General features: G+C 37.3%; 1 protein-coding gene across 1 annotated transcript; it reads right to left on the reverse strand.

Annotated features, from left to right (window-relative positions):
* Positions 1 to 6,554: 6,554 nt before the first annotated feature.
* On the reverse strand, positions 6,555 to 7,939 carry rgs5b (regulator of G protein signaling 5b). Its single transcript, XM_053329681.1, has 5 exons — positions 7,756 to 7,939; positions 7,550 to 7,639; positions 7,387 to 7,448; positions 7,120 to 7,283; positions 6,555 to 7,008 (listed from the first exon to the last, which is right to left on the reverse strand). Exons 1-5 carry the CDS (start codon positions 7,797 to 7,799, stop codon positions 6,832 to 6,834), a joined length of 537 nt encoding a protein of 178 aa, XP_053185656.1. The 5' UTR covers positions 7,800 to 7,939; the 3' UTR covers positions 6,555 to 6,831.
* Positions 7,940 to 12,563: the final 4,624 nt, after the last annotated feature.

Raw genomic sequence — 12,563 nt, forward strand, 5'->3', positions numbered from 1 at the left:
AATAATAGTCATCCATCATAACGATATCGAGGTATTTGGTCAAAAATATTGTGATATTTGATTCTACCCATATTGCTCAACCCTACTGTTCTACTGTTGTATCTCTTAATTTTATGGCAATCCATACAATAGTTGAGAAACAATCCTATCCTATAACCTGTCGACCAACAGACTGACATAGCCTTCAAATCCACGTCATGTGTCCATGCGCTCCAGACTGATCTGTTACCATATTAACAGTTGTGTGACAAACATTTATGTGACAACTATTCTGGCAATATTTATTATCAAGAAGCACAAAGTCATTCGTTGTCTATCTCTAGTTTATTCAGTCGTCTGCAGACGGACTCCTTGCTGTGTCAAGCGTAAGATGGCACAGTGAGCCCGGAGCAGAGGAAATAGTGTAATTTGTCTGTGCTTCCAATAATATGTTTTATAATGTGACACTGCAAAGATCTACATAAAACACTTGGTTAAAATCAGGGAAACATGTTTTGGGTTCAAATAAGTGCTTCTTTAAGGTTAAGGGACCACTGCTTTTTCATTTGTCCCTTGTTATTTGGGAGCACTAAAAATAATAAAAAATAATAAACAGCACATGCTTTGCTGAATCAATATAACTTAGCTTATTGTCAATAAAATACAGTTTTTTTTCTTTGCACTGCATCACAAAACCCAGTATTAATTCTGTTTGTATTAGCTGACATGATGGCAAATAGGAATCAGGTGTTGTGTTGATATTCATGAACTGGCAGGCAACCAATCTCAGATTGACATGAGATCAGCTGCTTTGAGGCATTCGTTGCTCTTCATAAGTCAATAAACACACTGCCAGCTGTGTTTGTCAGAGCGGCTGAGTACGAAGCTGACCTTACCCAAAATCCATTACCTTGTCACTGTTGAAGCCACACAGTTATTACCACACACACTTCTCATTATTTCTCACTTAGTCATGTGGATGTGGAAGATGTACGTCACACTATTTTCTGTGTCTTGAAGGGGCTTGAAGGACTGCTACATGAATCACTTAACATCATATTCGCCAGTCGAATATACAAAAAAGCTACAATAAACAGTGTGTGCTTGGAATAAAGAAACTGCTCGTAAAGCCAGGGTTCCAACAAACTGCTTATTCATCTTCCAACTTTTGGCTCGTCACAGCTCTTTCTTCAGATTGAACTTGGACCTCAGACATTTCCCCAAAGAGTGTAAACCTACTTGTGCCTGCTGGATGGGAGAGAAATCAGCTTTTGTAAAGAAAAGAGATCCTGCCTCTTTCTGTCTGGGGAGTCTGGTAACATGGAGTGGACAGAAGGTGACATGTTTTCCTTCCTATCCTGACAACTGTCACCTCAGTCTGCTGATCATGACAACTTTAGTAGTGAGCAGTGACAAATATAGCCGAAGTATTGAGAATGTTTGAATAAGTGTGCAAAGAATGTGACACTGTGCACAGAATTAAACTGAAAAATATGAAAAGAATAATCTGACATTTTGGGAAACATCCTTATTCTTGTTAAGAGCCAGCTGATGAGACTGATATGCCTTCTATTTTCCATTAAACTTTAAGCTACAGCCAGGAGAAAGTTTACTTAGCTTAGCGTAAAGACAGCTTTGTCCAAAGGTACAACTAAAATAAAGCTCACTGGTGCCTTTGTTGTTTAACTTATACAATAACCAAGAAATGTTAGTTTTCTGACAGGGTTCAGGGTGGATGGGACAAGACATTATTAAACAAACGACAAATATATTTCCGTGAAATGTCAAACTATTCCTTTACATGTTGGCCTTGTTTGGCATTGTTTGTGCATGTTCTACTTTGTGACTGTCCTCAACTTTTCAAGACCTTGTGTTCCCACTTAAATAATCTGCTTAAGTGGGAAAGCGGCTCAACTTTGATCCTGTTTGCTTTACTCAATTGGTGTCTAACTGTGTCAACATGATGATGAATTATATGACTTTAAATCGTTTAAGGGGTTTGTGATTTTCACAGTGTTGTCTCAGGTCAAAACCCAGCAGATGAATGCAATAAACTAACCATGGGTAAGTAAAGCATTAATAAACAGAACAGAGACAAACACATGGTGGGAAGTGGTCTTTTGCAATAAACTGTCATGTTAATGTTATATTTACTCATCTACAACTATAGATTTTTGAAGTTAATTACTCCCTGTCAGAATAGTTGTGGGAAAAGGGGGTCAGTCCAAAACTTCCTGCTAATGTGTCTTGAACTGCGTTGTCAGCAGAGAGGAAGATAACTGGCTCATTTCCCTGAGAAGGAGGAGCTCTACTTACCATGAGTTCATTTCTGGAAACTCCAGCTGAATATCCTCAAATAAAGTGGAGGGTTAGTGGAGAGATGGATCATCTGATGGGGTAGGGAAGACTAGCTCTAAGACACAGACGCTTTAATGCACATTTTGGACAATTTTATGCGTTCAGTTTTTAAAAAGGTGTTATTTACAATTAAAACTGCTTGTGTCTTAATCTGCTTTTATGTCTATGGTTGTTACATGAATCAGACTTTTTGTCTACGTGCTTAAACCTAAACTGGGTGTAAGAGAGGGAAACACCCCGTACAGGCCTAAACACACACCACACACGTTAATACCTTTGGGCAACTTAGGATTTCCACTTCATGTGATTTGCATGTCTTTATTCTGAATAAGGGATCCATAAATCCCAGAGGAAAACAACACATGAACATGATCTAAACTCTACAGAGAAAAAACTAAAACTTTCACTCTCTACATATTTTCTTTCACTGGAAATTATCACTAATCATAGACATATGTTTCTGTACTTCACTGAGGTGAGTCATCATTATTTTCTGTATATGGCTTGACTCCCCACTGTCATGAATACAGACCAGATGCTGAATAAAAGGACCAGTGAGGTATATTCTCACATCTCACATCAAACAAGAGTTTTAATATCACCTATAATCAGACTGTTAAGTGTTTATTGTACCTGATAGGAGGCTATTTTCAACCAGTGGATACAAGGGTTTTATTTGTGGTAGAGGCCAATTTTTTCATTTTGCAAACCAAATTAAATGAAAATGAGGTCTTATAATGTAATTGAGTGTTATGGGACTGCTCAGCTGCTCTAGGTTTGTTCCCTTGGTAACCTGGTAACCATGACAGCAGTCCTTGTTTCTACAATGCTCTCCCGAGTTCAAGCACCGTTGGCAATGCTATTAATCACTACTCACACTGCAAATATGTTTTAAAATGAGTATGCTGACTCATTTCTACCAGTGGAGTTGGTGCCCAGATGAGACAGATCCTCTGTTTAACAGAACACCACCTCTTTTGTTCCAAATAATGTTTCCACCTTCTTGACATTTAAAGCTGTTCACTTAAACTGATCCATGCATTAAAAACACTCCACCTGACTCGGCCTCTCCCCGCAGTCAGCTCATCCAGGTGTTGGACACACAGAAAAAACAATGTAGTAGAATTAAACTCAATCTACTTGTTGTGGCTAATCATGTAAACAGATTATGGTTATTTCTGAATAAACAGCATGTAATAACAATTTTAAACCTGCAAATGAAGGACTTGTGATTTTTACCTACGTTTGCAAACAAACATAAAGTCATTACAGTAAATTGTAGATCTGTAGTCCGGAATAGAAATGTATTTGGCAACAAAGGATTGAAACACTTAAGTTTAAAGTCTATTGTTTATTTTATCTTTTTGCTGTCAAAATGTGATGCAATCTAATTTTAAAGCAATCTTTTTTGTTCTGTGGTTAAAATAATTATTAAGATCATTCTTTGTATAATGAGTTGGATTGAGGCTTCATTTCAAGATAAGCAACATTTTCATGGTTTCAACAAAGGCTTTTTTCTTATTGTAGTTATGGGAAGGAAACATTTAGATTTCATGTATTGTAAAGAAATGCATACAAGTACATTTCTCTACTGATAAACTGAGGTTGGTATTAAAGAAACTGTCCATAAAAATCTTCTTTCCCTGATTATTTTGTTCTTGTTCTCGTTGTAAATCTGCGGTGGCTGATCGGTTTTAGAGTTTGTTTTTTCTAAAGTTGAACTCCAAGCAAACGGAATCCAGATATGTTATTCTAACCTTTACATACTGATTCTTTTTGTCTTTGGTAAAGTTTTTGATTTACTTTACTTTAAGTCAAAGGCAGAAAGCACTGACGAGAAGTTGGTTTGTGAAGTGGACACATTATTCATTATTTCTTTCAGTAATACTGTAGTAGTTTTCCAATATAAACATACAGACAACAAATGTATACATTTTAGTCAATGTTACTCAAAAGTAAAAAAATAATTCATTAAGATATCAAGATAATGAAAATCTGTTAAAATGTTGAGAACTGCATTTGTTTCACATATCTGATAAACAATCAATGAAATAGCTCTAACAAAGTCTCATCATGTAGTCCTATTGTAATTAGGCCTAAAGCTGTAAAAAAGTAAGACAATGTAGGTAATGAATTGAAGCTTAAGTTATTCAAAGTTGAATTTTTCTCTCATGTGGTGGTATTTTTTCTTTGATTCACCCAGCTGTTTGCAGTTATACACAACATCACACAAAAATGCATAGCTTGGCGTCACAAAAGACTCATTTCCTTCTTTGTTAGAGTGTAGCACCCTACAGCCAGGCTTTCAGTGGAAAGGAGAAATTGTTCTTTTAATCTTCGACACTTTTTGAATTGATCTTATTTTTGGTTTATTTGTTGCCACAGTGAACCAGTTTGCCTCCGGACTTCACTCCATGACAACACAATGTCAAGATACACAAAAACAAAAAGTCTAAATAAGTTGTGTCCACCCACACGCAGCCACACCTAACCAGGTCTCTACATGCTTCTTTCATTTCACAGAAGAACTCGAATATTTGGATTCTTAAATTAGATATGAATCATGAACATGTGCCAAAACAGAAGCCACATCCATGTTTGTACTTCACAATTAGTAACACTGCTGAGAGACATATGTAGGTCAACATCAATCAAACAATATTTGACAATTTCATCAAGTTCAAGTCCATCTGTTCTCTGAGGTAAACAGTTTGCTGAGCCAAAAAAAAAAACAAGTCAGTGTTTCTTCACTTAATCTCATTTGCTGTTCGTCCAGGTTTAGAACATTACAACTGTGTGTGTGTGTGTGTGTGTGTGTGTGTGTGTGTGTGTGTGTTTGTGTGACACAGAGAGTAAGAGGAACAAAGAGGAGAGAAATAGCCTCTGTCATTTTCCCCAAGTGTGAGAGCGGTGTTAATGACTTCACCCTCGCCTCTTCAGAGGCTGAGTGTTTGAACAGGAGTCTGCTGTTCCAGTATGAGAGCGTAGGAGGAGAGCGGTGAAGAGGAAGTGATGATGGACGGCAGAGAGAATGGAGAGAAGGCAGGGGCTGATTTAGGCCTACAGCGGGGACGGGAGGCGGCTGTGACTCACAGGCTATGAGTGGTTGCTTAGGTAGTAAACAAACCTTTAGGATAACATTTGATTTGCATTTGTCAGCTTAGTTTAGCATGAAGCAGAGGGACACTGCTCGCCATGACTCTGTCCAAAGGCGACAGAATACCAGCTTCCTCTAAAGCTCACCATTTGACCAGGCTAGCTGTTTCCCCCTGCTTTCAGTCTTTATGCTAAGCTAACTGTCTCCACACTATATCTTTATATTTAATGGAAAAACTCTACAAAAAAGCAAATCATGACGTTTCCCAAAATGTCTATCTGTGTTTTTGTATTTATTGTAATTAATATGTCTGCCAACTCATACTTGGCCAGGTACAATGGATGAAAAATAGCATTCGTGCCTAATGTTTATTAATATGCACTGTCCCTGAGAAATAGACCAATAAAAATAGAATTAAAATGTAAAACAAAAGTGTTTTAGCATTGTACTTGTAGTGGGTCATGTTATCTTTTGTGACCTGTCTGATGTGTGTGTGTGTTTTAAATGTGGATAGAAACTAGTTAAAAAAACAGTAGTGTATCTATCTGCATTCAGGACTGTCTGTGTTCCTGTAAATGTAAAGACTGACCAAAATGACCTGACCCTTGATCTCTCTCTACAAAAAGAAAACACATGCACACACTCGCTCCAAATATTCCATTCACTGTAACTCCAGAGTAAAGGAGTCATCACCTCACCTACGTGTGAAGTGGAACCACTGAGACGGCAGATTAGTTGGAAACTATAAGAGTGCACATGGGCACGTCTTCTTCTTTTGCCTCCTACATTTTTTATGACTTCAGTAACAACTTCCATTTAGCCTACAACAGCATTTTCCATGGAATAACACAATGAGTAATCTTTTGTCTCCGTAAATTGGTTATCCTTTATTCATTGCTTTCACATTTTACATACAATCCTTCAGATAAAAAACATACAAAATACAAATTCCTTATCATCTGGTTAACAGCAGACATTGACAAAATAAAAATGTACTCTAAATAAATAGAAAATAAATAAATATTAATGCTGGGGAGATGAGCCCTCCCAGTGGTAGTTTTGTTGTGTGAAAGCCACTCGTTTCTTTTATAATTTATGCCACATGCGGCTGCTGTTCAAGCAGCTCTTGTATGTACAGTACAGGTGTCTCTTTCAGAGTCAGACTGGAACTCAGTCTATGTCAGTGTCTTCTCACAGCTTCACATGTCCTTCATCTTCCAGCTCGGACCCCGATCTGTGGTACCTCCGGTCTTCAAAATAACTCCACAGCCCTTCACGAAACTCCTTCACTTGAGGTATGTGTTCCGTCTGTAGCCTTTCCATTCTCTGCTGTGCGTCAGTAAGCTTATTCATGTCCCTTTGAGGAGTGATTACATCTCATTGTGTAATGAAGTCATTTAGCCTGTCTTGGACTTTCTGCTAAGCTCCAAGTATGTGGAGGACTTCAGGAAACGAGGGTAGCAGTCCTTCTCCATCAGGTTGTAGATTTTGGCCTGGGCCAGTTTGAAACAGGACTGGCTGGGCTGCTCCATATTCTCCTTGGTGATCGCTTTAGTCAGATGGTCAAGATTTACCTGTAGGGGAACAGAAGAGGTAAACAGATGAATATCAATCTTTTTATAGAACCTCATATTCATTCATCAACACATAACTAATGTGTCCACTTTTGGTTATGTGACAATCACCTCTCGTGGTGCATCTGAGCCAATGAACTCATCGAAGATTTTCTTAGCCTTGGTGGTCAGTTTTGAAGATTTAGTCGCCTTGAAGTCCTCACATGCCAAGTAGAAAGCGATGTTCTCCTCACTAAACTCTGAGACGAGGAAGGCTCTGAATAAGCACAGTCCATCTGGGAACAGAAAAGAGGAGAGAGTGGCAGTTAACATCTGGTAGTCATCAGCATCTGGAAAGATCGAAACATTTGCATCAAGTGTGATCTGGATACTACTTACTTTGGCTGGACAGAAGTTTCTCGAATGACTCCTTCCATTTCAGAGGCTCATCAACATTCAACCTACAATAGAAAAATATAATTAATAACAATTCTAAAAATCAACTTTATGTGTTGTGAACTCACATACTGTATGCTAAAAAAGAAACATTTGTTTGACTTACCTCAGCTTCTCACTTTTCTTTAACTGCCCAGTGATGGTGTGATCTGACTTCTGCAGTAAACTTCCAAACAAAGCTTTCAGCTCCTTTGCCCTGAGACAATAAAGAAAGAAAATGTCACAAAAACAATCAAGTTACACATAAAAACGGAGAGAAATACAATCTACTTCTACTTCTTCTAAAAGTGCACAGCATAAATGTCAGCTCACCTCTCCAGGCAGGTGATAGGCAGCGAGTCGAGTCCTCTGCACATGATGAGATATTATCCTGCTTGCTGGTGGATATTTCCAAAGATTTTGACAGTAGCTTGTAAGGTATGTAGTGTAGTACTCAGCTTCCCTGTCTTGTTACAAGTGAGTAAGCTCTGAGCTGGTCTGCTGTTTGTGTGGGAGAGTGGCTTTTTATAGGGTAGTCCGCTCTGTGACATCACGCCTCTCAGCCAATGAAACAAGATATGTGGGAGGATGAGGAGACTCCTGATTTTCCTCCGAACTACTTCCTCATGAGACAAAAAAAAAAAAGAGACAATGTGTGATTCGTACTGGGACTGTATTACTTCACAGCTTTTAAACATCTCTGTGGTCACTGGGTGAAAGTGTGTGTGAATGTGTGTGTGAATGTGTGTGTGTGTGTGTGTGTGTGTGTGTGTGTGTGTGTGTGTGTGTGTGTGTGTGTGTGAATGTGTGTGCGTTTATGTGTGTTTCACTACTTGAGAAGGGGACCAGACGTTTTCACAAGGACAAAAATCCCCCAAAACTGAGGATATTTTTCCATTTTTCATGTCATTCACTAAATCCAAGTTTAGTCTCATGACTTATGTTATCAGAATTGAACAGGCTGTTTGTCAGGGGTTTCCAAAATGACCCATATTACCTGATTTGGACAGTAAGCAAGCCTTTTATTTAAGTAAAAGTTGTAATAACACAATGCAAACATATTCTGTTATTGTATTATCTTATCAGCAAAGTACAAAATGCGGTTTATGTATCAAAGGTAAAAGTACTTGTTTTTGAGAATTGCCTCTTTCAGGGTGATATATCAGTATATTGTATTGATGGATAACTATTATTGATGTATTAAGAAGTAACAAATCATTTATTCCATGCATTGTATTCCAAAAGCTGATCATACTGAATGTGTTGTGTATGGATATCTTAAAATATATAAAATATAAAATATAATGTTTCCCCCTGAAATGCAGTGGAGTACTTGTATAAAATAGCAGGATATGAAATACTAAATGTTACAGAACATTAAACAATGTAGGCTGTAGAAAACCAATTTTATCAGTCAGCCTTTTTCTAAGTGTTCTTCTCTGGATAATCATATTTCCATACTACTGAGGATGTTGCTGAAGTTTTATGACAGTAGTGGGTTTTGTTACCTTATTTTTCAGTGAATTCTGATCAAAGTGAACTCACACATTCCTGATCAAGTAGATTTGCTGAGTTTGAAAATCTCAAAAAATAATTACAGAGGCAATTTATTTGTTGAACTTCTTGCTTATTTATTCATGAATAGAGTCTGTTATACACAAGAGCTTTTATTGCAAAGCATACATAAAAAGAATAGAAGAGTACATCACTATATAAAGATGAAAATACTATAAAGCAAACACAGAATTAAGAATGGAAAAACAAAGGAAAGCACAGCAGGAGATGATTAAATAGTAATACAAACAGTAAAATGACACACAAGAGAGTATAAAATGTTTATTTTTATGCTCTTTTGTATTTTGAATTATGGTTTAATAATTTCCTGCAGTGCTTATGATGTTTTTTTCATGCAGTAATGCTTGCATACCAGTGTTTAATGTCAAGCTGGGTGTCAAGCAGGGACGTCTACTTGGACTTTCCTAACCCTAACCCTCCTGGCAATTGACTGAATCATGAGGGGAACAATTGAAGGCAAAATAAATTGGGATTCGATAAAGTGGACAATGTGGGAGCAGCTGAATTAACTTGACTTTATGGACAACATAACTCTCCTTTCACACATGTAGATACATATGCAAAGAACACAGATTCACTCCAAAACCAATATCCCTACCCTCAAGCACAGCACTGCTGTAGAAGAGGTACAGTAGAAGTATTCACACACATACACAGTGTTGTGGACACCAACAGAGGGAGATATGCTGACCCAAAAAGATAAGGCTGGGGTGGAGTTTAACATGCTCAGGAAGATTTGGAGCTCAAAACACATTTCATTCAACACCAAAATACGCATTTTTAACTCCAATGTGAAGCAGTAATGTCGGCCTGTTGAAAAGAATAAGCCAGGATTCCATTGCCTTACAAATTTGAAGTAGAAAGCGAAGTTGGATTGGACACACCCTCAGAAAACCTGCCATAAATATCACCTGAGAAGCCTGAAAGTTGAACGAAGAGCGAACAGCTGGAGAAGAGGTGTCCTGGCAGAAATGTCCAGGATTGGCATCAACTGGGGAGATCTGGAAAGAACAACAAAGAGTAAATAAGTAAATAATAAAATGTTCATTAGCTGTCCCCAAACAGTTCACCCAACACAACTGAACTGTTTTATAGCCAAACAATTATTCAGTGTGTCCAAAAGTTGATTAACTTCTTTATTTTCCTCTTTACTATAATCCTATCAATTCTCAATGGAGGAATGATTTTTGCAAGAGTCAAAGAAGGTCCGAAATAATAATAGTAACACTAATGTGTGAGTTTTTATGCATGTGTCATAAGGAATAGACTACACAATCACTGTCTGGTCGATTATTTCTGTCTGTCTTTACAGGACCGAGAAAATAACCATGCCTATAAATATACTCAGTGTCGAGAAAACTATTGTTCGTTGAATCCAAAAAGTCTTTATTTAGACTATCCAGACAGCCCGCTAACACTCATATCTGCTAATGGGTTATTTCTCAGTGAGTTCACCGGAAAATGGACGGGAAGGGAGAATTAAATAAGCCTGGGTGAAAAGGAAAAGAGCTCATTGGAAGCGTCTGAGCTAGCTTCCTCTACTGGAGGCCCGAACAATACTTTCCCTCTAAGTGGCTGCTTTGTCTAACACACGGCTCTGGTAGTCGACACCAGGTCACTCCAGCCTAAATATAATGAGTTCTTCTCCTGCTTCTTCAAATGAATCAGTCTTAGAGACTTAACAGGAAGAGAGGAACTGTCTACAAGGACATTCTAAAGAAAATGGGGTATCCAACAGTATGATGTGGTTTCTGTCAAGTCATTTATTCTTTTTTGTGCTATAGTAATTTTTACATTTCTCCTTGATCTATATAATGTATATTGATTGAAGGCAATGTAAGGCAAAAATACAACCTAACTAACACTGTTAGTGTAAAGGGAAAAACAACCATATTTACAGTAAAACAACAAAGACACTATAATTAAATATGATTGTAGAGGAGAACATAATATGATTTTAAGCATGGATACAATTAGACAGGAGACTGGAGTTACAACAATAGCACTCTTAACACTCTGAAGTTCTAATTTTGGCCCCACAAAATGAAAACGTGCAAAATGAAGAACTTTATCAGATATCAGATCAACACAATATTGTATACATTGTTTAACACTGTATAAGTTCCTCACTGATTGTTGATCACTGTTGCACTACAAAATAAAATGGTAATTATCAGGTGTCAACATAAACACAAATAGTAATGAGAAGAAATATGCAATTCATGTAGAAATCAGTATTTCAAATGATGTAGAGGAAGAATGGATTTTACGTCATTTATTGAATAAGCTGTATTTTGAGAATTGTTGATGTTGTAACACAGTAGCTGAGGTAATTGCTTGAACTGCAGCGAAAATGGCCACTGACTAATCTACACCCCTTACATTTGGTCATGGACACGGCTTACTGGAAAGAATAAATGGAGAGATAGTCTTGACACATAGAGAACTGAACTTGTCATGGGACTTTGTGTTGGTTGGTTAAGAAGTGCTGCACTGCTAAGATTTGATGAAATTCAATTCAATTTCACCCAGTTGAAAACTGGATAATGAGTTTTAGCTTTGGACAGTAATTTTATTTTAAAGGATGAATTTTCATTAACGTTTTGGTTTTTGATCTCTCTGAACTTATTTCATAAACGTTGTTTTGTCTTTGTAGTAAAAACAGATTTTACATAACTCAAGAAAAAAGAAAAAAAAAAGAAAAAAAAATATTTTTATACATGCCCAAATGAGTGGATCTGCCCCTGTGAACTGAAGACAACCTTCAGCCACCATGTGTTTTGTCTGATGCACAATATCACGAGTCTCAGTACAACAAGTAGGGTGAAGTTTACAAGCAGAGCCAACAGTCTATTTTCACTCTTGGATCAGTGTTTTTCAGAACATCGTGGCTCAAACATGTTCCAGTCCCAAGACACTGAGGAGAATTAAGGGCATAGGTTTGATTTGAACTTTAGTACAGACATTTTATGCATTTACATGATATTTTATACACAGCTGTTTATGTGTTCTCTCTCTCTCTCTCTCTCTCTCTCACACACACACACACACATTATAACCAGTATATGTCATACTTCTGAATGAAAAATAAATGTCTTATTTGTCTGTGTTTGTAATTGCTGCTTTAATGTTTACATCTCATTTAGTTGAACATGTTTTTGGCTGACATACTTTCTTGTAAAAACACTTGTGACGCCTGATTATTGCAGGCAAAATTAGCACAACTCGTTACAGCTTTTATATACAGACCAAGGTTCTGCTCGTGAATGATTTTCCTTTAGTGATACAGGTAATGATATAACTGATGTTATATCACATGAAATGATGTTATCTAAGAGCAGAATAGGACCCTGTCATTATCTTTGTGCCACTACTCCCACATTATTGTGTCCAATGACACAGATAAACACAGATGTGTCATTGATTTGCTTGCAATCTAGGTTAGTCAAGTACAATGCACGCACGCACACACACACGCATGCACACACAGACACACAGACACATATGTATATATATATATGTCAGTGAGATAATACCGTTCACATTATAACCATGTAGTCCAAAAA

This window comes from Scomber japonicus, chromosome 12, assembly GCF_027409825.1.
Source record: "Scomber japonicus isolate fScoJap1 chromosome 12, fScoJap1.pri, whole genome shotgun sequence".
Classification (NCBI taxonomy): domain Eukaryota; kingdom Metazoa; phylum Chordata; class Actinopteri; order Scombriformes; family Scombridae; genus Scomber; species Scomber japonicus.

Coding starts and splice junctions, on each gene's coding strand:
- rgs5b (XM_053329681.1), bottom strand. CDS start 7,799: ATGTGCAGAGGACTCGACTCGCTGCCTATCACCTGCCTGGAGAG. Junction 7,284..7,386: donor GAAACTTCTGTCCAGCCAAA/GTAAGTAGTATC, acceptor TTCTGTTCCCAG/ATGGACTGTGCTTATTCAGA. Junction 7,009..7,119: donor GCTCAGATGCACCACGAGAG/GTGATTGTCACA, acceptor GTTCCCCTACAG/GTAAATCTTGACCATCTGAC.